Source organism: Eurytemora carolleeae, unplaced genomic scaffold (assembly GCF_000591075.1).
Source record: "Eurytemora carolleeae unplaced genomic scaffold, Eaff_2.0 scaffold195, whole genome shotgun sequence".
NCBI classification, from domain to species: Eukaryota; Metazoa; Arthropoda; class Copepoda; order Calanoida; family Temoridae; genus Eurytemora; species Eurytemora carolleeae.
The window spans coordinates 165,203-185,990 of record NW_019396094.1 but is presented as its reverse complement, the minus strand read 5'-3'; the positions used below and the strand labels follow the sequence as shown (position 1 = coordinate 185,990).

General features: G+C 33.6%; 1 protein-coding gene across 3 annotated transcripts in view; it reads right to left on the bottom strand.

The window, feature by feature from the left end:
- LOC111694724 (hemicentin-1) overlaps window positions 1-17,915 on the bottom strand; it is a 39,968-nt gene extending 22,053 nt beyond the window's left edge. For all 3 annotated transcript variants that reach the window (XM_023463715.1, XM_023463716.1, XM_023463717.1), the window contains exons 1-14: window positions 17,814-17,915; window positions 17,330-17,398; window positions 17,133-17,238; window positions 16,805-16,882; window positions 12,844-12,914; window positions 11,933-12,019; window positions 11,593-11,800; window positions 11,122-11,177; window positions 10,072-10,220; window positions 8,427-8,512; window positions 7,057-7,121; window positions 3,446-3,557; window positions 3,194-3,369; window positions 2,291-2,462 (exon numbers count right to left, since the gene is read on the bottom strand). In XM_023463715.1, the coding sequence (XP_023319483.1) occupies window positions 2,291-2,462; window positions 3,194-3,369; window positions 3,446-3,557; window positions 7,057-7,121; window positions 8,427-8,512; window positions 10,072-10,220; window positions 11,122-11,177; window positions 11,593-11,800; window positions 11,933-12,019; window positions 12,844-12,914; window positions 16,805-16,882; window positions 17,133-17,238; window positions 17,330-17,398; window positions 17,814-17,859 (1,481 nt within the window). In that variant the 5' untranslated portion in view covers window positions 17,860-17,915. The remainder of the gene's footprint in view (window positions 1-2,290; window positions 2,463-3,193; window positions 3,370-3,445; window positions 3,558-7,056; window positions 7,122-8,426; window positions 8,513-10,071; window positions 10,221-11,121; window positions 11,178-11,592; window positions 11,801-11,932; window positions 12,020-12,843; window positions 12,915-16,804; window positions 16,883-17,132; window positions 17,239-17,329; window positions 17,399-17,813) is intronic.
- Window positions 17,916-20,788: the final 2,873 nt, after the last annotated feature.

The window sequence follows — 20,788 nt, the reverse complement described above, 5'->3', positions numbered from 1 at the left end:
GCAATGTAGGAAATAATGCGACAACAGAATAAATAATCAAATCTTATGTTTTTAGCTAATCAAACTCTGAGGATTTAGGTTCATTAAACCAGATGTTCTCTCAGCATTATTGTGTGCAGAGCAGGGGGAAGGCAAAAGTGGCTGCTCTCATGGTTTTGGAATTACTCCAAGGGTTTTAGAGTACTCCAGGATTTTTCTTGTCCTCTACCTTGCAATTCAGGTTTAGAGCTTTAAATATTGCGCTAAATCAAAAAATATAGCAAAAATCATCAAATTATTGAGATATCTGAGGAAAACTAAAGAACTTGCGTACATTTTCACTCTATACACTTAAACCTCGTTGGTTTGGAGTTTTCCTCCCCTGAACCGGTAGATCAGACGGCTTATTGTATGTATCCAAGGATCCAGAACGTGGATTTGGTTTGGAACATCGGAAAGAGACGCCATATTTTGGATATGAAGAGGGTAAAAACAAGGTAAATAAAAACTACTCCCTCTCATCTACTTGCCTGGTGAATGTCGGCCAAGTACAAAACATTATTTTGCCTGGCTAGCTCTAGCCACCTTAAGGTGTTTTGCCTTGTCAAAATAAAAAATCTGCCGGCAAGCAAGGCCAGACAAAATTTAAGGTTTAATTTGATTGGTTTATGGGACGTAACAGTTTATAACAAAGCATATTTTTAAACTTATTAAGGAATTATGAAGAAATTGGAGACATATAAGCATCAAGGGCGTATACATGGGGGAAAAGGGGACAGTGCCCCTCCCTAGACCTGTAAAGGGGGGCGTAGCTCCCCCCCCCCTACAACTCAGAGCTTTCACACTTTTCAAGTCTTAAAATAAAAGAGATGTTTTTGTCGTCCCCAGGACATGATCGGGTTGTTACGATCAAATCTCGGAATTTTTTCTATTGCGAAAGTTTGGTGTTGTCTGGGTTTTATGTTGATCTACCAGGGGTTGTAATCTGGCAGCACATTCATCTCATTTCTTTGTCTCATTTCTTTGACATGAATCATATGCTTTGATACAGGAATAGAGGTGTTTTAATGACATTAGGTATCAATTTCGGTACAACTTGTACCTTTCGGTACCTTGTAGGTTCTCGATCTAATTTATCTAGATTTCAATGGGAAAGAAGTTCTGAAGTACTTTTTAAGTCAGGGGTCAGGAAGGGGTAAGGGCGGACACAGGGGGGGGTTGAAATTTTTTAGTTAAAACAAATTCTGAAAATAGTAACAACAAGTTCTGAAAACAAAGGATTTAGGAAAGAAATTAAGAGTCTAAGCAAGTTACAAGTAAGGGAAAAAAAGGAAACATACATATGCGCAAAAAAACGAAAACGAAATTACTAGGAAAGATATATGCATGTAAATAAGGAACAATATTACAATTATGATTAATGAGCCTTATTATATAGATTTACACAAAAATTTATTTTATTTCTTATTCTTATTCTAATTCTTATTCATTTTCTTGATCTTCTTGATTATGCTTAGCAAAGACGGACAGAATAGCTTTTATACGCAAAGATGTCCCAATATGTTGTCTTTTCTATAAATTCAAATGTTTTAAGGAATTTTTAAGCATATCCCTCACCATAAACTTCATGCATAAACTTAAATATTTATACGATATAATTTTTTCATTTCTTTAATCCATTTTTATATGATCCATTTTTTAATTTTTTTTTATTCTTTATCTGATTTATTCGTTTTCCAATTAATTTGTTATTTAATCCATTCGCTATCTGGCTGATTTTCTTATCTGATTTACTGATCCAGATGTTTTATTTTACTTCAGAGGTCCCCATCAACTTAAATCTCGCGAATGTGTGTGCTGTGTTGTGTATAAATAATAATAATAATATTCAAAGATCATGCATACTACAGGGTGCCCCAAAAAACATGGGAATTCAGTGACGAATTCGATATCGTCTTTGTTATGAATTAGCATTGTAATACCTAATTTCAATAGCCATAATATTATTATGTCTGCTAGAGTTTATTTTATGAAAAGGGTAAAAGACTGCAAAGATGTGTCAATAATGTCTCCGCAAGATGAACAGTGAATACGGACAAGGTTACTCTGTTTGTATACTGTAATTTTCTTGTTTTACTAAGTACAACCGGTTGCAGTCAAAACATAAACAAACAAAATGTAAACATAGCAGACGAAACTCTTACAGATTACAGCTTTCTCAGTAGGTATCACTATACTAAATCAAAGAATTATTTGAAACACGATATCGAATTCGTCACTGAATTCCCATGTTTTTTGGGACACCCTGTACCTTGGCTCACAATCTATTGATTCCATAATTTGTTCTGTATCTTGAAACCAAAGGACTGAGGATAGATTTGCTGGATTTCCATCTATGATTGAGCAGACTAGAGTTATTTTATCCTCATTTCCCTCAACCAATGGGATGTTAAAGTCCATGGTTAATTCAACCATTGGCGGATCTAAAAATTCAAATATGCATTAAAAGAAATATTTAAACATATTATTATAAAAGTATTATTATGGACCTCTGAATCTTTAAAAAGATAGTTTAAAATTTTTAACTGTAAATTTTAATTGCAAAAGTACAAAAAAAATTATAAGATTGTCTAAATTTTTTAAAGACTTGTAGGTCCCTGTCTCGTTTTTCTTATCAAATGAAATTTATTTTACCCAGGTAGACATCCAATCTTTAATTATGCATTGAAGCCTAAAACTAACAAGAGCCATTCTATTAGTCATAGTGCAACCCTAATTGTTATACAATCATTGATATCAATTTTGTGATCTTGAGGTCCAAGGAAAATTAAAAATGGTATGAGGAAAGAATTTAACCCAATCCTGGTTGAGCTATTTTGTCAATTTGATATATAATTAGGTGGGGGGGGGGGGGGATTCAGATAAGTGAGTGGTAAACAGGGTAATATCCCACTTTTCAAGGCCTACGTTTTTAGATCGCTAACATTAATATAGTTGAGAAAGTTAAAAAAAATATTCAAAATATTCCTTAGAAAATTGAAATTATTGTTGAAGACTTTGTGTTGAGCGTTCTAGTTTCCAAAGTGCCATTTTTGACCATTTGACTAATTTTTGGCTGTAGATATATCAAAAATATTCATTTAAAAAGTTATTTTTTTAACAAAAGAATTTAACTAAAAAATTATATAGTTTTTATTTTGAAAAATAAACTCACATAAAATGTCAATTAAGACGGTTTCGGATGTTCCAGTGCCCACTTCATTACTCACAAGGCAGTGGTATTCCCCAGCTTGGTTTCTAGTCACGTTACTTAAAACCAACATTTCTCTGTCGTCCATGTTCAAGTCTAAATCTACCATTTCAATTGTAACTTCGTTAGAATTATGAAACCTACATAAAAAGATTATAAAGATGTAAAAGATTTAATAAAGAATGTCAACATTTTAAATTAAAATTATGAAAATACCATCTAATAAATGAAATATTTGTAGGATAAGCATGATAGAAACAACTTAATTCGATCATGTCTCCTTCTTTCACAATCTGGTTTGAGGTGGAAAATCTAACAACTGGAGCATCTAAAATATAAACATAGTTTTGTTTGTGTTCAACTATCCAAATTTCATGGATTAGTATTTACTAGGCCTTAGAATTATTGGTCCAAGATTTTAAATCCCTGAAATATAAATTTAAGACTTTTCCCACACAAACTGCCCCAAACTGAAAAGAATATAAAAATGTGCCTCCAAAATATCCTGAATTGGTAAGGTAGTTTTTTCCTGGTGGAATATAATACACATTTTTCTGCCCCCCCCCCCCCTAGAAATGTTTAGGGCGAAACTATTAGTCCTTTGCTGAATGTCTAGTTGCGAGCCTGCCAAAGATAGAGGGGGGGGGGGGGGTGAAAAGAATTAGGCGGGTTTCGCACACATTTTTAAATTTACCTGTTTCAAAACTTGTAATATATGTCATAATTTGTTCATATAGTAACTAACTAATTCTGCAATTAACCCATTCCATGTTTGATATAACTTTGTCATACCCATAAGTGTGATTTAATATGTATATATATATATATATTAAGTGCTCATAACTTGTAATTACGCTGTAAATAACCAAATTTTGATAAAAAATACGAAATACAGATCAGTTGACTGAAACTCTGCTTTAAATTATGTTATCAGAAGCTTAAGTACGCTTGGAACAGAGCTTTGGTACTACTTGAATTATACAAGTTGAGAAATTACCTGTGTTGCAATTTCAGTAGACTGTGTGTCCTTTAGAACTGGTGATTGCAGCCTGGTTAAGAGTTGGCCTGTGTGTCATTTTGAAGCGGGGAGTTGAGCCTAGTTGATTTGAAAACAAGTAAGACCTGGATAGATACGTCTAGAGTAAATTGTTATCGAGTAGGCGTTTATTACAAAACTGGTGGCAGCACCATGAATCAAGGAACCCAAGATTAGATGTAAATGCCTAGACCTACAAGTACGAAGAATCAAGTTAGTACTTAACATAGTGTTAAGAAAGATGAGACGAGGAGATAGCCTAGAAGACGATACAGCAATAGGAACTCTGGATACTATGGAATCCTTATATTCCTGGGATACCACATAGCAAGGACGGTTCAGAAATAGAGATGAACATGGCAGAAGAAGGGGCAAAATACCCCTAATACAAGGAGTACAAGATCATGGAGGCGGATCAGAAGAGGTTGGAGTTCCTGAATATAAAGGTAATAGATGGAACGGCAAGTGAGAATACCTGGGAAAAATTATTTAAAATTGAAAAGAGATTTGGATTTTATAGAAAAGGCTCCATGATATGCAGGAAATTCAAAAGGAGTGTTTACCTGATATAAACATCTGGAATCACACTTTACAAACCAAGACTGGCATACAATACCAGACAAAGGAATAAAGAAGATCTTGCTAGGTTGTATAATTCTAGAGCAGCTAGGCAAGAGATAGTACTGTTGTAGCAGACTGGAGAAGGGATAGCTTTTGATACAAATAGATTGCCAGAATTCTTTATGGAATTATTAAAGAAATTCTCCAAAGAAAAAGATGAGGAAGGCAGGGTTGTTTCATTCAGAATTTCCGAAAGCGTGATTACAGTTTATGCCTAAAATACTGAGAAATGAAAACAAAATTAAGGAAATATTTGATCACCAGGTGTGAAGCCTAAGAACAATAAACATTGATCCCAAATCAGCTTCTTACTATATGGCAGGATTAACAAGCTCATTTAATTTTAATGAAGAAGAAAGAAACACAAAGATGAACAATATGTGGAGAACAGGACAAGTTCCTATGGAAGTGAACGCGATGCCAGGATTAGTGTTTGACAAATCTGACTATGAAGATGTCAAAGCCATGTTACCTGAGAATAGCTGTTTCTGCTGCAGGAAGCTAGGTCACATGTAAAGAGATTCTAAGGAATTTATAGCATGTGGTACAAGGAAAACAGAGAAGTTTGCCAACTGGAATAAAAAGAATCCCATCAGGAAGTAGGAGAGTGACAGACAGAACAGAAGTAACATCTAAAATAAGAACTCAGGGAATCCTCTGCTATGCTTTATTTGTGACAAGAAAGGACCTTAGGCACAAGATTGTAAAGAAAAAAGAAGAATCCAGAAGGGGGCAGAATAAGAGAGGTGGAGAGAAAGGTGACAGACATAGAGGCTGCAGTGGCCAAGATAGCCTCATTTGTTCTGATGTTACAATATGCCTTTATCTTTGCAACCTGATGTTGTATAACCTTCAATATTTAAACCTATGAAATCTAGGATCAAAGTTTGAAAGTATTACATGTTAATACCATTACCAGGTTGCAAAGATATAGGGATGAGAATATTTGTCCTAGTACCAGTGAACAATTCATAGCTTAGACATTGAATAGAATGCCTGGCTTAAAGAAGAGTTAAGAGGAAGGAGTGAACCTGAAGTTGGGAAGGATGCCAGGGAAAACTTATTAGAAAATGTTCATTCAATGCACGAATCTGACTATCCTACAGAAGAGAGTAAGAGGAAATTTATTTGTGAAAAATTCAAGATAGACAAGAACAAGATAATGAACAAGGATGAGAAATTAAAGGAGGAAGTGATAAAAATATTTCTGGACATTTTTTTGGTTCTGGCATTACATAAGAAAAGATCAAGAACCAGGAACAGTTCCTAAGAGATCCAAGGTGAGACCATTGAACCCAGACCAGAAGAGAAACTTGAAGGATCAGATAGATGAGTGGATAGAGCAAGAGGTCATTGAACATACTAAGAACATACCATTAGTGCCTGTTAAGAAGAAAGATGGAAATACAAGATGGGTGACAGATCTAAGACTTTTAAATTCTTCAACAGTGATGGATCCTTATCATTTAATGAACATTTAAGAGAATTTACAGAAGTTTAAAGGTGCCAAAATATTCATGTCAACTGACACTTGTGGCGCCTGCCACTGTGTTCAAATAGAGGAAGGAAGTAGAGATTGTACAGCATTCTTCAGTTCGTTTGGCACCTTCCGCTACATCCATATTCCGTTTGGCTTAGCCAACGTAGGAAGTGTTTATTCCTGGATGCTGGATCAGATCATCTAGATGAACCAGTGAAGGAAGAGAACGTAGAGTACCAAGTGGATATGAAAAAGGAGTACTTATGATAACTTATGCTACCTGTGTGTAAGCCTGGTTGAGAAATTCACTGTATAACAATTTAATTGGACTGTGTGTCCTTTAGAACTGGGGTTTGCAGCCTTGTTAAGAGTTGGCCTGCGTGTCATTTAGAATCGGGGAGTTAAGCTTGGGTTTAAAACAAGTGAGTCCTGGAAAGATATGTATTGAGTAAATTGTTATGGAGTAGGCATCAATTGACAAATTGTCCATTTTATGATAATTTCTAACATTCTTTGTATTAGACCTTAATCTTAAGTACAATTTTTTCTCAATACTGTTTATAAGTGGGGGTGAACAAGGTCCGCTAGAAGAGAGGTGAACCCAAAAAAATTTCTACAAGACTACGACTCCCCCCCCCCCCCCCCATCTAAACCTCCAGTACGCCCCTGTATTATGACTTATTTACTTACATTTGACAACCAAGATTCTTGTATTTTCTTTGATCTCGTCAAAAGCAGGGTGTTCGATTATGCAACTAAATTAATACATAAATATTATTATTTATTTTATCATCATGGTTAAAGTTAACCATGGTTAAAAAATCTGTCGTCTTAGATCAGTTTACCATGGTTAGAATCTAATTTTACCGTAGTTCAAATGTCTTTAGTTTTAGCCTTAGCTTAGCTCTAGTGTGAGAAAATGTTTTTAAAATCTATTCCTACCTGATTCCGCCTGTACGCAAGAATGCCTTTACTCTATATCTATTACCTAATGACTTAACATCAAACTTCCAATTGTTTACAATAACAACATGGTTAATTTCTACCCCTAATATCAATTAATCAACATTTGGAATTGTTTTGGATTGAATTATATGGACCCCTAAGTTCAATATGTATCATAACTCTAAACGTCATTTACTCTAGACATCATCTGATATATGAGTAATAAATTTTCAAGCTGATCAGTCACCCTGATCAACACAAAACACAAAAAATGATGTTCTATTTAAACAAATTTTCTAGGTTGTAGATCAGTTCTGCAGAGTTTAGAGAAAATGGGCTAATTGTCATTTCAATTTTTTTTATTCTTCTAAGTTTAGGAAGGCCTGTTTTAGGCTAAACGACTGCATTGCAAAAGGGGCCAAGTGTTGCATCTAAAATAGGTTAGGCTGAAAGGCAAAGGGACTGAGCAGTGAGCGCTGTGGTTAGGATAGACTAGTGGGCTAAGATGAATCTTCGTAATTTGCTTTATAGAGCAATTAACATAAAGAAGAACTGACGTATAACTGACGTTTGTGTATGACATGTCAATTATAGGTAATATTACAAGTTAGATTTAAACTAGCACAGAATAAACAAATGTTGCTTTGCATTATGGGCTTTCATGTGGATGGGGGATTGGTTAATTCCAATATTTTTCAAAACTGTTTTGATCTATTGATTTTTTGCTTCAGCTGATTTAACTTATGGATTGACCAGGCGTGCAACTAGGGGGGACGGAGGCAATAGGGGCAAGGCCCTCCTGACGGGGGGGGGGGAGACAAGAAGTTCTTATCAAGTTCCCAAAATTGCAAGATTTCTCAATCTGCACAAATATATTATATAAAGAATTCGCCAAAAATATCCTGTTGATAAGGTCAATTTTTACATGTACAGTTCGAAAACTTGAGAAGAATAAAAGAAATTTGTATTCAGAAAGTATAGATTGATACAAAAAGTATAGAGTACTTTTTTCAGTATTTACTTGCTATGTGATATACTTTTTCTTCATTTTTATCTTTAGACTTTAGCTGCAGGATTTTCATTTCAAAGTTTTGCGAGAATAATTGTCTGTATACCTGATTTTTGAATTATGGTTTTCTGCGGAAGGTAATATCGCCAACCTACTTCTAACTAGATATGTATCGGCCTCTTGTTCCCTTTCCTTGGCAAAAAATCTAATTGATAATCAGATATTGATTCATACAATTTACATTGTCTAGGAACCACCACATTTGATGCGTCAAATCTGTGAACTGCAGTGGCGAGGAGATTAAAACAGAGAATTCATGTGGGGGAGGGGCTAAAAATATTTATTTTAAAGGCAGGAAGGAAAATGGAATGATAATCAACTAAGAAAAAATTCATAACAATTTCTTCAATATTTTCTGTCACAACACACGTTTAAGACCATAAGAAGAGTTTCTTAATGGTTTGGTCCTAGGAGGGAGGGAACCCCCAGACGCCATGAGCCTCTGCCAGGCAGACACCATCCTCCCATATTTGCTAGGCAGACTGAGCCTCCACCATGAAGTAAGGGCCTCTGCTATACAGTAAACAAGCCTCTGCTGTACAGAATAGTTTCCTTAAACAATTGGTTTTTACATGTAGTAATTTTTTTTTCTTCATAGTGGCATTAAAAGAGTTTATTAAAGATCAGAAGTATCAATCAATTATTATAGTTATAATAGTGACTAATTATAACTAGTAAAGTGGTTTATAAAACTTGAAAAAATATTTATGCAAAAAGGAAAACATTTAGAGAAAAAATTTTGAAAGTAATTTTATTTGATATTTTATAACCTTTTTACTTTTTTTAGAAATTTTATCAGGATAAAATAATCAAAAATTAGAAATGTTTTATTGAATAATAAAACAAATAAATAATAAATAATCTTAAAAACCACGTTATGAGTCAATATAAGTCACAAATCATGACAATTAATGTACAACATTAATCTTAAGTAAAATACTTGTGCCACTTTGTTGAAAAAAATGAAAAAATTCTGTTTTTACATGTTATGAACTCTAAGGATGCTTTAATGCACAGAGGAGGCTCGTTTACTTCATGGTGGAGGCTCAGTGTTGAGGAAAAGTATACAAGATAGTCCAGGGACCAAATTGTTTTGCCATATGTGAAGGTTCAGAGTCCAAGGACTGGTGGAATGCTCCTATTGGTTACCGGTGTGGCGTTATTTCTGGGTAAACATTAAATAATGGTAGTAGACTCTACACAGCAAATTTTCCGTGGCATTCACGAACAATTCTGTGAATGTAAACAGTAAATTAAGTGAAAGTATTTCTCATATTTGAGAATCAATCCAGTTTTGCTGAGCGACAGACAGTAAATATCAATTGTTTTAACATTTAGGAATCGATATTACAGCTTAGTTTACGAAAGTTAATTGCAACTTATGAGAGTTTAACCTATAGTTTATTACTTCTGTACTCTCATTACATATCAGCATATAGTGTATATTTTAAGTTTATAAATATAATTTCTAATTTTGAAATTTCAGATAAAATACCAGATTTCTGCTGTGCGCATTGCCGTAAACTGCAAAAATATGCGTGGATGCCGTGGAAAATGTGCTGCGTAGAATCTACTACCATTATTTCTAGGTAAACGTTAAATAATGGTAGTAGACTCTACGCGGCAAATTTTCCTAGTGTAGTTCATTGATTCATATAAAGTATTTTATTGGTCGTATTTATTTTATTTACCGTGTACTCAACAATCTCGTGTTTCATGTTTTCCACTCCTAGCCAGGATATAACTGCTGGAGGTTTACTTTTTTCAGCTCTGCATTCCAGCTCATTTTCTTCTCCGGCTGTTAGCTCAGGAACAAATAGTTCTACTTTCTCTGGGGGAACTGAAAATATACCAAAATTGTGTGCAGTGTCCTTTTTAATTCCAGTATTTTTCCCTAAAGTGGAACACATCGGTTCCCTGCTTTTTAAGATGTCTATGATAAAAGGTAGCAGATTACCGATATTTAAAGAATTATTTTTGAATGTTTATTCCCCATGTTGTGAGAGTCAACATCAATGGTTTTGTCCAACATGGGTTAAATGAAAACAGTGCAAAAATTATTGGATTTAGTCAACCCTGCTCTGAATAAATACTCTTTATCTCTTGGGGATTTTAATATTTCTTCCTTGGCAACCTTTTCTTTCCATGGCTCAAATATTCAATTTTAGGCCAGACATTGTGAAATGCATGGACTTTGTCAGGTGTAAATCAAACTATAATTGAAAATATTGCTGACAGCTTAAAATGCCAGCTGCTGTAGCTGTTCACAGGTTTGTCCTGCCAGCAAGCTGAGGGCTCATGGACCCACTTGAGAGATGATTTTCACAAGTACAAGTATTAGGATAGTTAGAAACAATAAAGTATGGTTTTTCGCAACTTCTTGTTGAAGGAGACGTGAAGGAACTAGCTTTGCATTTGCCTGGAAATGGTGGAATACAGTATACTCCAAATTAACTTCACCCTGAACTTGTAACTAAATAGCTTTATGAAGTTTTAGGGTTACATTATACACCTTTAAACAGATTTTTACATTTTTGCAGTTAGGCTGATCAGTTCCGTCCTGAAGAGATAATGATAATTTAATTCAGAGCAGAGTTGACCAAATCCGTTGTTTAACCATGTAGTCTCGTCATTCTAGATACATTGATGAAATCAATTTCATTCATAATAATCGGGTAATTACCAAGCCTGTGAAAGAAAAAACGTACTGTTTTGCTTTTTTAACAGCAGAACATTTTTACCTATAACATCTACCTCTAGGGATAAATCCACCACAACCTCGTCATCATGTTTTATCCTTAACAGATAAATTTAAAACAGATGCTATTAATTGCACTTTACTCATATTCTTTGTTATTCAATTTTTTTAAAAGTTTGCATGTTGTTTAACTTTGTAAATTTTAAAAGGGTGCATAAAAATAATAAGGTCTAGTCATAATATTTTTATCCTCCAGATATTTCTTTCATTGTATTAAAAAAAATATTCAAAGCAGGTCTAAAACTAACTTTCTTTGCTCATACTGCACACTGTATGCATGCATAGCAGTGACAGTAACTGACCTAATCTGAGTTTGTTTAGGGTAAAAACACAACACAGAGAACAGGGGTTTTCCACTAAGTTTTTGATTGGTGTAGAATGTGGAATGTATAACTTAGAATACAGAATTAAAGATACATTAAATTAAGAATAAAAAAATAAATTGTGAACAAACCTGCAAGACACCTTAAGAGCTAAATCATTTTTGTCCAGATTTAAGATAAATGTACTTGTTGTAGCAAAAAGTTCATTATCTATCTCTGAAGTTTCACTGGCCGTTTCTTGAACAATTTTGTCATCTAAAAACCAAACCACTCCAGCTTGAGGTTTTAACTCGACTGTTTGGCATTTCAGTTCTAATTCTGCACCAATTCTGTACGGGCCTGAAAATATTTCTCAGGAGTCAGTATCTGTAAAGTTTTGTATTGTACTAAAATTGAGTTGTTTCAGTTAAAAAAGTATAGCCTCATATGGTTTGAGGCAGTTGAAAACTATGACTGAGATATTAAACTTACCGACAATCCCATGTGCTGTTCCCATTTCTGTTCCTACTTCTAAAACGATTTCATCACCAACACTGAGCACAACAGAGCGAGGAAAAGCTTAAAATGAAAATATTAAAATTTAACTTTGATTTAAAAGGCTGCGATATTTATGGCAATTATGTCTTTGTCTAGTGATTTACTAAATTTATTTTCAGCACATTTTTCTATAGAATATGAAAAATTTAAATTTTTTTGATAGATAAATGTATATCTGTATCTGAGTTTTAAGTATCAAAAGGCCTTCCAGTCATTTAAATTTCTTTAAACACTCGCACCAGATAAATGGCCAATTAACAGATTTAATACTAGATATTATGTTGAGATTAGATTAAAAAATATACTCCCTGAAAAGATGAATTCTTGTAGATGCATAAAACCATATATGAAGAAAAGTTTTTGATCCCATATCAGAAAAAAACAGAACTTTTTATTTTCAAATAATTTCGGGATGTACTAAAAAGTATCTTAGTTGAAGACAATAATTTTTTGTTTTCCCTTCCACCCACCGTTTCCTTTCATGCACTCAGACCAGTAGTACAAGTTTGATCACTTAAGTAAATGTATTTCTCCCCAAATCAGCTTCAATTAACCGAACCATTTAACCTGATGTCTTTTTTAAGATTTAAGAATGTATTTGACATATTTGATCTTTTTGCTAAAACTACTATTACTGAATGGGAATAGATATCAAGCTGATTTTTCTCTGTTACTCCAGAATTCTTTCTGGAAATTACAATACACAGACAGGACAGGATTTTAAAACCTCAAAAACATTTCAGATTTAAGATGTAAACAAGAAACTCTTAAAACCATGAATTTTTGCATTGATTACAGAAAAATTAGCCTTGTTATTAATGCTTCCAATTCTATCTAAATGTAACCTGTTATAGCTATTGAGTAATGGTACACTGTTTGGCAGGAGGCTGAAACGTCCATGTATGTGATTTCACATCTTAAAATTACAGTATCTGAACTTAGTGCCAAGATTATTACACAGCATTTCCCCCTTTTTATTGTCTTCTCACAATCCTTTGTAAAAATATTATGATTAACAAAACATTTTAATTAAATTTTGAGAGAAATTTTAATTTCCCATTTTTAATCACTACGTCATGATCTTAGATATTAAAAGTTTCTTATGTTACCATGGCAAAGCAGGTTTCTTTTTATATTTCGTGGATTTTTATCATACATTTTTATGGAACTTGATTTGACTAAATTTATATTATAATTATAAAGATTTATTCACACACAAAGATATATATATTTATAAATGGTGTAGTTTAAATTTGTTTAAATTTTTAAATATATAGTTTTACAAAAGAAAAATGAAAAAATATGCAAAATTATGCACAAATAGGCGACATTGATCATTACTCATTACATAACATATATATCATTTCAGTTATTACATAATCATCGAATCCTTCAACAAAAAATAATTTGTTCCTCTGTATTTAAAAGTTTGTGTAAAACAGAAACTTTCCATGCATGGTCCAATGGGACATCAAAATATTTCATTTGTTTCTTAACAACATTTTACTAAGATCAGAAAGATTTACAGAACAATCATTTGCAATTGAAAATAAATTTTTGCCAAGAACTGTGTTAAGGTCATTTTTGCATAAATTAGAAAGAAATCTAATGCAAAGTTTAGAACTTGCTTTAATACTCTCATAGAAAGACACACATCTACTAGCTAACATAGTTTTTACATGTAAACATTGTGAAATACTTTCAATCAAGTACCTATGCGTATCTTTAGGTACATCATTAAAAAGAATTCTAAGAGCAGTATTCTATGCTGTATACAATTTTGAAACACATTGGGCCGGAACTTAAGTCCCAAATACTAGATCCATAAAAACTACAACAATAAATATAATACAGTTTCAAAATATAATGTGGACTGTTAAAATAAAATTCTTGGTGAAGGGAATGAAGATATTTTTTTTGAAATGAAAATAGCTCATTTTTTATTGCAATCTATGGTCATTGAATTATCACTTTGAAGAATATTTTCGAAACGTTTCAAGTCAATGACAAATGGTAAAGGTAATTCATAAAGTAAAATTGGGATTATTTCATTTTCTTTAGAAAAAATAAGGCATTTAGTTTTACATTTTTCAATTCAAATATTTGTACTAAATTTCAGTTTAGTAGCTTTGACAAAATGTTGGCAAATTTTCACTCTTTCCTGAAGACCTGTTCTGCTATGAGAAAGCAGACTAATACAGACTAATATCATCTGCATATTCTCAGATGCCCATATAGACACCCTGGATTTGGCATCTAATCGTTGAACAGCGTAATAACTTGAAAACTTTGTCAATGTATATACAGAATAGCACAGAGGAAGAAACTGCTCCTTGTCTGACTCCATTTTGTACATTGAAGGTATTTGAGAAAGCATTTCCCCATCTAACATTACATTTTTGATTTGAGTAAATGAACATTTAACACCTTAATGGTAGAGGTGGAACACTCCTCTCCAATAACTCTGAGAAGAGCACTTCCCATGACAAGATCAAATGCCTTACTCATTTCCATTAGACAAGCTTAAACTGCTCTACCAGATCTGTTGTAATAATCCACAATAGAGTTGACCCCCCAGCTGCACATTGTAGTTAGGGCTGGGCGCGTTCCTGGTGGAACAATCGTTCTTTCCCGAGAACGAACGGAAAGATCAAGAACGTTCCCATTGTTCCGAGAAAAAAACAAAAGCTTAGAACGCATTATTAAAAATATTGGAACAATTAGTAAAAGAATGGAACAGAACAGAATGAAATGAGAATTGCTTGAAAAGAAAGGTTAAAATCGTTAACTCGTTCTTATTATCAAGAAAGCGTTCTAAGTTGGGAACTCATTTTAAATCAGGAATTTGTTCTAAATCGTCTAGAAAAGTTTAAACCCGCCATCCCCCCCTTCCCCGGTCTTTGCTACACTGACAACACTCAGACAACACAGCAGGTTTCAGTTTAACTTCTGTATATCGTACATATTAAGGATATTAGGTTGATCCTGCTGAAGGCCCTCGTTCTAGAACGGAACAGAACGATTTCAAAAAAGTCGGAACGTGCCCAGCCCTAATTGTTGTTACTGGTTAGCTTCTGAAAACCAAACTGAAGTTCATTAGTGGTCAGCTTATCAGAGTTTAGAATTAATATCAACCAGTCAAATCATTTAAGAATCAAGCTTCCAATGGCAATTGCCCTGTAATTGTCACTGATAGCAATGTCATCTAAGTTGTCCTTCACTAAGGGCACTAAGGGCACAGTAGTAAAAAAGCAGGAATTTTGCCTGTAGCCAGAAACCATTTAAATAAGGTGGTCACATGATCTATGAACTTGTTAGATGCATTCATTAAGCAGTCTGAGCTGAAGTCAAGTACTGCATCATTGCTTTCATTTTGTTTAGTGCATCTTTGACTGACTGGGTAATAACTTTATTTATATCATCCTGTAATCCATGATGAACTCTTTCTTGTATATTTTGCTGCACTTTATCAAAATCTTCTCCTAGAGTATGCTGGGAATACAGATTTTCATGGTTTTCTAAAAAGTGATCTGCAATATTCTGAGCCTAAACTTCTCCATCTGTACAATTTGAAATTGTTGTGCTTTGTCCACGGAGTTTCTTAATTTCTTTAAATATATATCACCTCCACGTTGGAAATAAAAATTTTTGTGTAAAATTATCTTGATGTATTTGACTTTTGGCTCTCTTTCATCTTCTTATAGAATATTTATATTGCATATGAACATTTCGCTGCAAAATAAACAGTTCTCCCTCTCTTTGCCTCCCAGCTGCTTGCCAAACAACAAACCAGAACTTACTTTCGGCCTGATATGGTTTTACATATTCATTCCAACCTAAGATCCCTTTTGATTTTTCATTTGCCACTACTCCTGATTTTGGTAGACACAACTTTGCTGCATTATCTATAGCTTCACATATCATATTCATCAATACTGGCATTATAATTCTGACAATGAAGAGTCTTGTATCTAAATTATTTCTTTAATTTACTTGCTGCTTTAAAGATGCTTTACTCCAGCTAGGTTTTGGTGTGCTGGTGTGCTGGTGTGCTGGCTCTCTACATTCAAATTAAGCTGATCCATATCAAACTTACAGAATATAGGAAGATGTCCAGACATATTATCTGGATGAATTATCACACCAGCTTTGGTAACTGAACTATAAAATTTTACATTACTGAGGAAATGATCAATTGTGGAAGTGTGAGTTATATTGTTCACTGTATTTCTGTATCTGTAACTAACTTCTTCAATTCGATCATTATCTGACAGATTCCAGAAAATATATAAGCCTTTCTCCTCTGCAAATGTTCTAATACTTTGCACAAAATGTGTAGGTCTAGAAAAATCACAATAGTAGTTCCAGATCATTCATGTTCTTATTTTCGGAATCCACCATAAAGTATAAATTTAATACTAACAATTCAGCATTGGGAAAGTTAAATTTTGTAGCTTGGATTCTGAAGATATCACACTTGATTTTACTGACATATTTTGTGAGTCCTTTCTTCCACACTGTAGCAAGACCCCCTTTACCCCGTCCAGGCTTGACCATTGTATCCTCTTTGAATGCAGGTACAATTTACATATCATGAGTTTCTATTAGTATTGCTGTGTTCTTAATTAGAAAACTATATGTTTTGTTGCAAGGTTTACTTTTTGTATGCTTTCGGTTTATTATATTTATTTTAACAAAAAAGCTAAAATCACGGCAAAACCCATGTCGTTTTGTCCCACATGATAACAAAACTCACAAGGCATGTGCATAAATAGATATTTTATCCTTACAATATTTATTTGTTACCTGTAATTTCCATTGTCAGTTAGTAAAAGGTCATTGATGATGAGGTCAGAACTTGATTCTGACTCAATCACAGTGGATCTAAATTCATCTTGAATATTGTCATTGAATACAGAGAATAAAACAAATTTGTATAATTTTTGCGGTTATATTACGTTCTATTGTTTGCGTCTAAAACGGCAAAACCACAAAAATAGTAAAGTCAGTGTTTTTCTTGCAATTGCACTTGATAGAACGTTTTTGAACAAATCATTTATAAGTAAATCATAAAAAATTGCATTTGTTTCTAAATTGTAAGAATTCTAAATCCTAACTTTTAATTAATACTTGCCTGTCTTTAATTGTCCCTTCTGAATTTCTAAAATCAGAAAATGGGCTGTAAACGAAAAGCCTGTCTGTGTTCCGATACCATTTGATTGAATGGATTTCCCCACATTCTGGAAAAATAGATTTTTTTGTAGATCGAATAAGAATGTTCAATGTGATTAGATTTCTTTTAAAAATTTAAAGTAATTGAGTAAATCAAACCTACTAAATCATGCGGACAAACTAAACTTAGAGATCCATCAACTGTACCCTGAATATCTTCCGTTTTTCCTAAATGTATCGTGCATTTAATCCGCTTTGATTAGCTGCATATTTTACTGTGGCCTACAGGGCTACAGGGTTACCCACATAGGATGAAACTTTAGAGATGAATGTACGGAATTTATTCAGTCATTAATCTTTAACATTCCATAAGGTTTTATGCAGTTTTAAACTTTCTTTCTTAGCAAAATCATTTATTATGCCATAGAAAGATTACATTTCAGACAAAACTCCGATTTTTATCTTCAGGTTGTCATTAAAATATCATCCTTTGTCGGTAACATTGTACATGCTTTTTTTCCTTGAACAATCTTGCACTAGGAGAAAAAAATAATGATAAAAAGATTAAATTGATATATTTGTTGAGGCTAAGCAAGGATAAAAATAGATGTATAGCAAATATTTCTACTCGATAAATACAAACCTGGGATGGCTAAAGCAATCAGGCAAAGCAAAGGAAGGTTCATCATTTTTTTAAGTCTTGATGTTAACAACACATTTTATTCTAGAATTTGCAATGATTATTCTTTTTGAGTAAAAAATCCCCTTTAAAAGATCAAATAATTTTTACTGAAACAGACATTTATTCTTAAGTAAAACATTCAAATCAAATAACGATTGGAAAACCGAATATATTCATAGGAAAGATATCAAACAGAGATAAAGGGTGAACCTAAAAGAACCACACAAAACTGATTTTTTGGATTATTAATATGAAAAACCATATAATATGGATAAAAATTCGCAAAACTATTATTTTGGGACCAGTTGATAGTGAATCTACCAAGAAAAAATGGATAAAAAGCTTAAATCCATCTTGAAATCACAGATAGAGACCTATCTCCAGAAAAAGCCACATGCCAGTGATGGTAAAATAATAACGTGACTGTCTTGGTGCAGTTCCCGGTCCAGACACTGTCAATACAATCAAAAAAGAAAGCCTGAGAAGCTTTGTTGTCTACCAGAAGAAGAAGTTTGCAATGCATGGGTTCTGTGCTGATCACCTAGAGGGGAACGGACGACCCTCTGTTTCAGGAAGAAAGATTGCCCAGGTGAAGAGACTGATGAACAATTAGGAACGCAGGAGCCCCCGGCCTGTTTCTAAAAGAGTTGGAGTCTCTCAAACATCAGTTGTAAGAATCATGAAAAAATATGGATATAAGGCATACCACAAGTGTAAGGTACAGAAAATGTCAGATTAGCAAAGGAGAGGCGTGTGGAGTGTGCAAGGATGTTCCTTAGTGTTTATGGGAGAAGAGTGAGGAATGACAGAAAGTGGGGAAAGATCATAAATACTGATTTCAGTGCCAAAATCACTACTTATGGCCAATAGAAAATGTTTGGAGTATTCTTAAGGGAAAGGTTGCTGAAAAAGAATGCTCTAATGACCAACAGCTGAAGAGAGCCATCATTGCAGCATGGAGAGAGATTGATGATGATAGGGCTCTATGTAGACATTTGATGGCATCTCTGCCCCACCGACTACAAGCTGTTATAGACAAAGAAGGCCGTCAAATCCAGAAGGAAGACTACTAAAAGTTTCAAAATGCTCAAATATATATGTAGCCACTAAAATATATCCAATAAAACTGTTTGAATCATAATGCATTAAACAATTAGAGAAGATTTTGTATTATGTGTGGTTTCTTTAGGTTCACCCTTTAAGATTTATAAGATTATATTAATTTGTCTCAAGGTGTAGTGAGGGACAAAATAAAGTTTCAGGTTATCAACTGCAGGACATTTGTTGGAATATTTTTAGAGCAAAAACAAGTTTCTGGTCATTTAAATAAATGAAACTTAGAAAGCGATGCATTTTTTTCGAAATGGATAATTATTCAAAAAAGTTTCAATCCTACACTATAAGATACATTTTCTTTACTGTTTGCAGTTCAATATGAGACACTTTAACACTTGTGTAGGAGATATATTTCTTTTTTAGAGATAAATCCTTATGAAATACTTCACATGATTCTTCTCAGATTCGTTTACACTGAAACGAAAGGTTGCGAGCATAGATTAAATAAAATAACAGATAGGACACTAGATGTCGTCTTTTAAGATTTCGATGAAACTCGTTCACAATAACCCTGGAGGAGTTTCGCGCAGTCCGGCAGTCGGGGTAGAATTACAAGACAGAGAGAGCCTGTTCTATGACAAATGCGGGAAACTCCTCTGGGCTTCTGCCTCAGAGATATTGTGAAAGAGTTTCATCGAAATCTTGAAAAGACGACATCTAGTGTCCTATTTGTTATTTTAATTAATTTATGATTGCGAGATTCTGAAGAAATATAGTATATACATTTTGTTCAGGCCCATAGCTAGGGTGCAAGGGTACAGCTGTGCAGCCCCTTTTTTCCTAAATGGGGGGTGCAACGACAAATTTGCCCCCCTTTTCAAAAGAAGATGAAGATATTAGCATTTAATATTGTTTTAAAATGTAACCATTCTGTATTTAGCGGCCGAAAAAATTGATAGTTAATGGTGTAGGAGGGAGCGAAGGCACACCATACCATTTTTTCGTCCGACCGCAAATGACGTCAAAATTCACCATGTTCATCCGACCACACCTTTTGTTCGTCCAGTATACTTTAAACTACAATATTCAATATTTGAATATAATGGTTTATGCTATTTTATCCTGTTTTTTTAAAGAAAAACATCTTATGAAGGTACAGTAGGCTTAAAACAATGTAAGGGCATTTCATAATCCCTCAAGCAAATCCAAACCAATTGCTCTGTTCCATACTATAAAAATGTAAATATTTAGTTGTAGAATCTAAAACTCCTAGCCCAATATAACCTGAAAGTTGCAGGATAGGAGTAAAATAAGAAAACAACAGAAAAGTGCTCTAGTCCGGACAAAAACAGGTGAGGCGCACACATGTTTTCCGTTCTTTCCTCAATTGGGCTTGAATACCGTTCACTTTTCAAACAATATGCATTTCAAACAAAATGCATTTCAAACAATATGCATTTCAAACAATATGCATTTCAAACAATATTCATTTCAAACAAAATCAACCCATATTGAATAACATGACGTTGCCTAAATTACAAAAAATATAAGGCATAACAAAATACATTTGAAATCACAGAAGCAACCTTCGGACGAAAAAATGTGTCGTCGGAAGAAGTAATGGTGAGTTGTGACGCCATTTGTGGTACTGACGAAAAACTGTTGTGATGTGCCTTTCCTCCCTCGCCGTACTCTCACCCCTTCCAAACTATTTGTTCTGAAATAAAAGAAGTAGCTAAAACTCAAGTGTACTCTACTCTCATTGTTATTCTTTCATGTATATATATGCTATATATATACAATATAAATACAATATATATGATATATATACAATATAAATGATATTTATAAACAATACAATATATATGTTCTAGTAACAA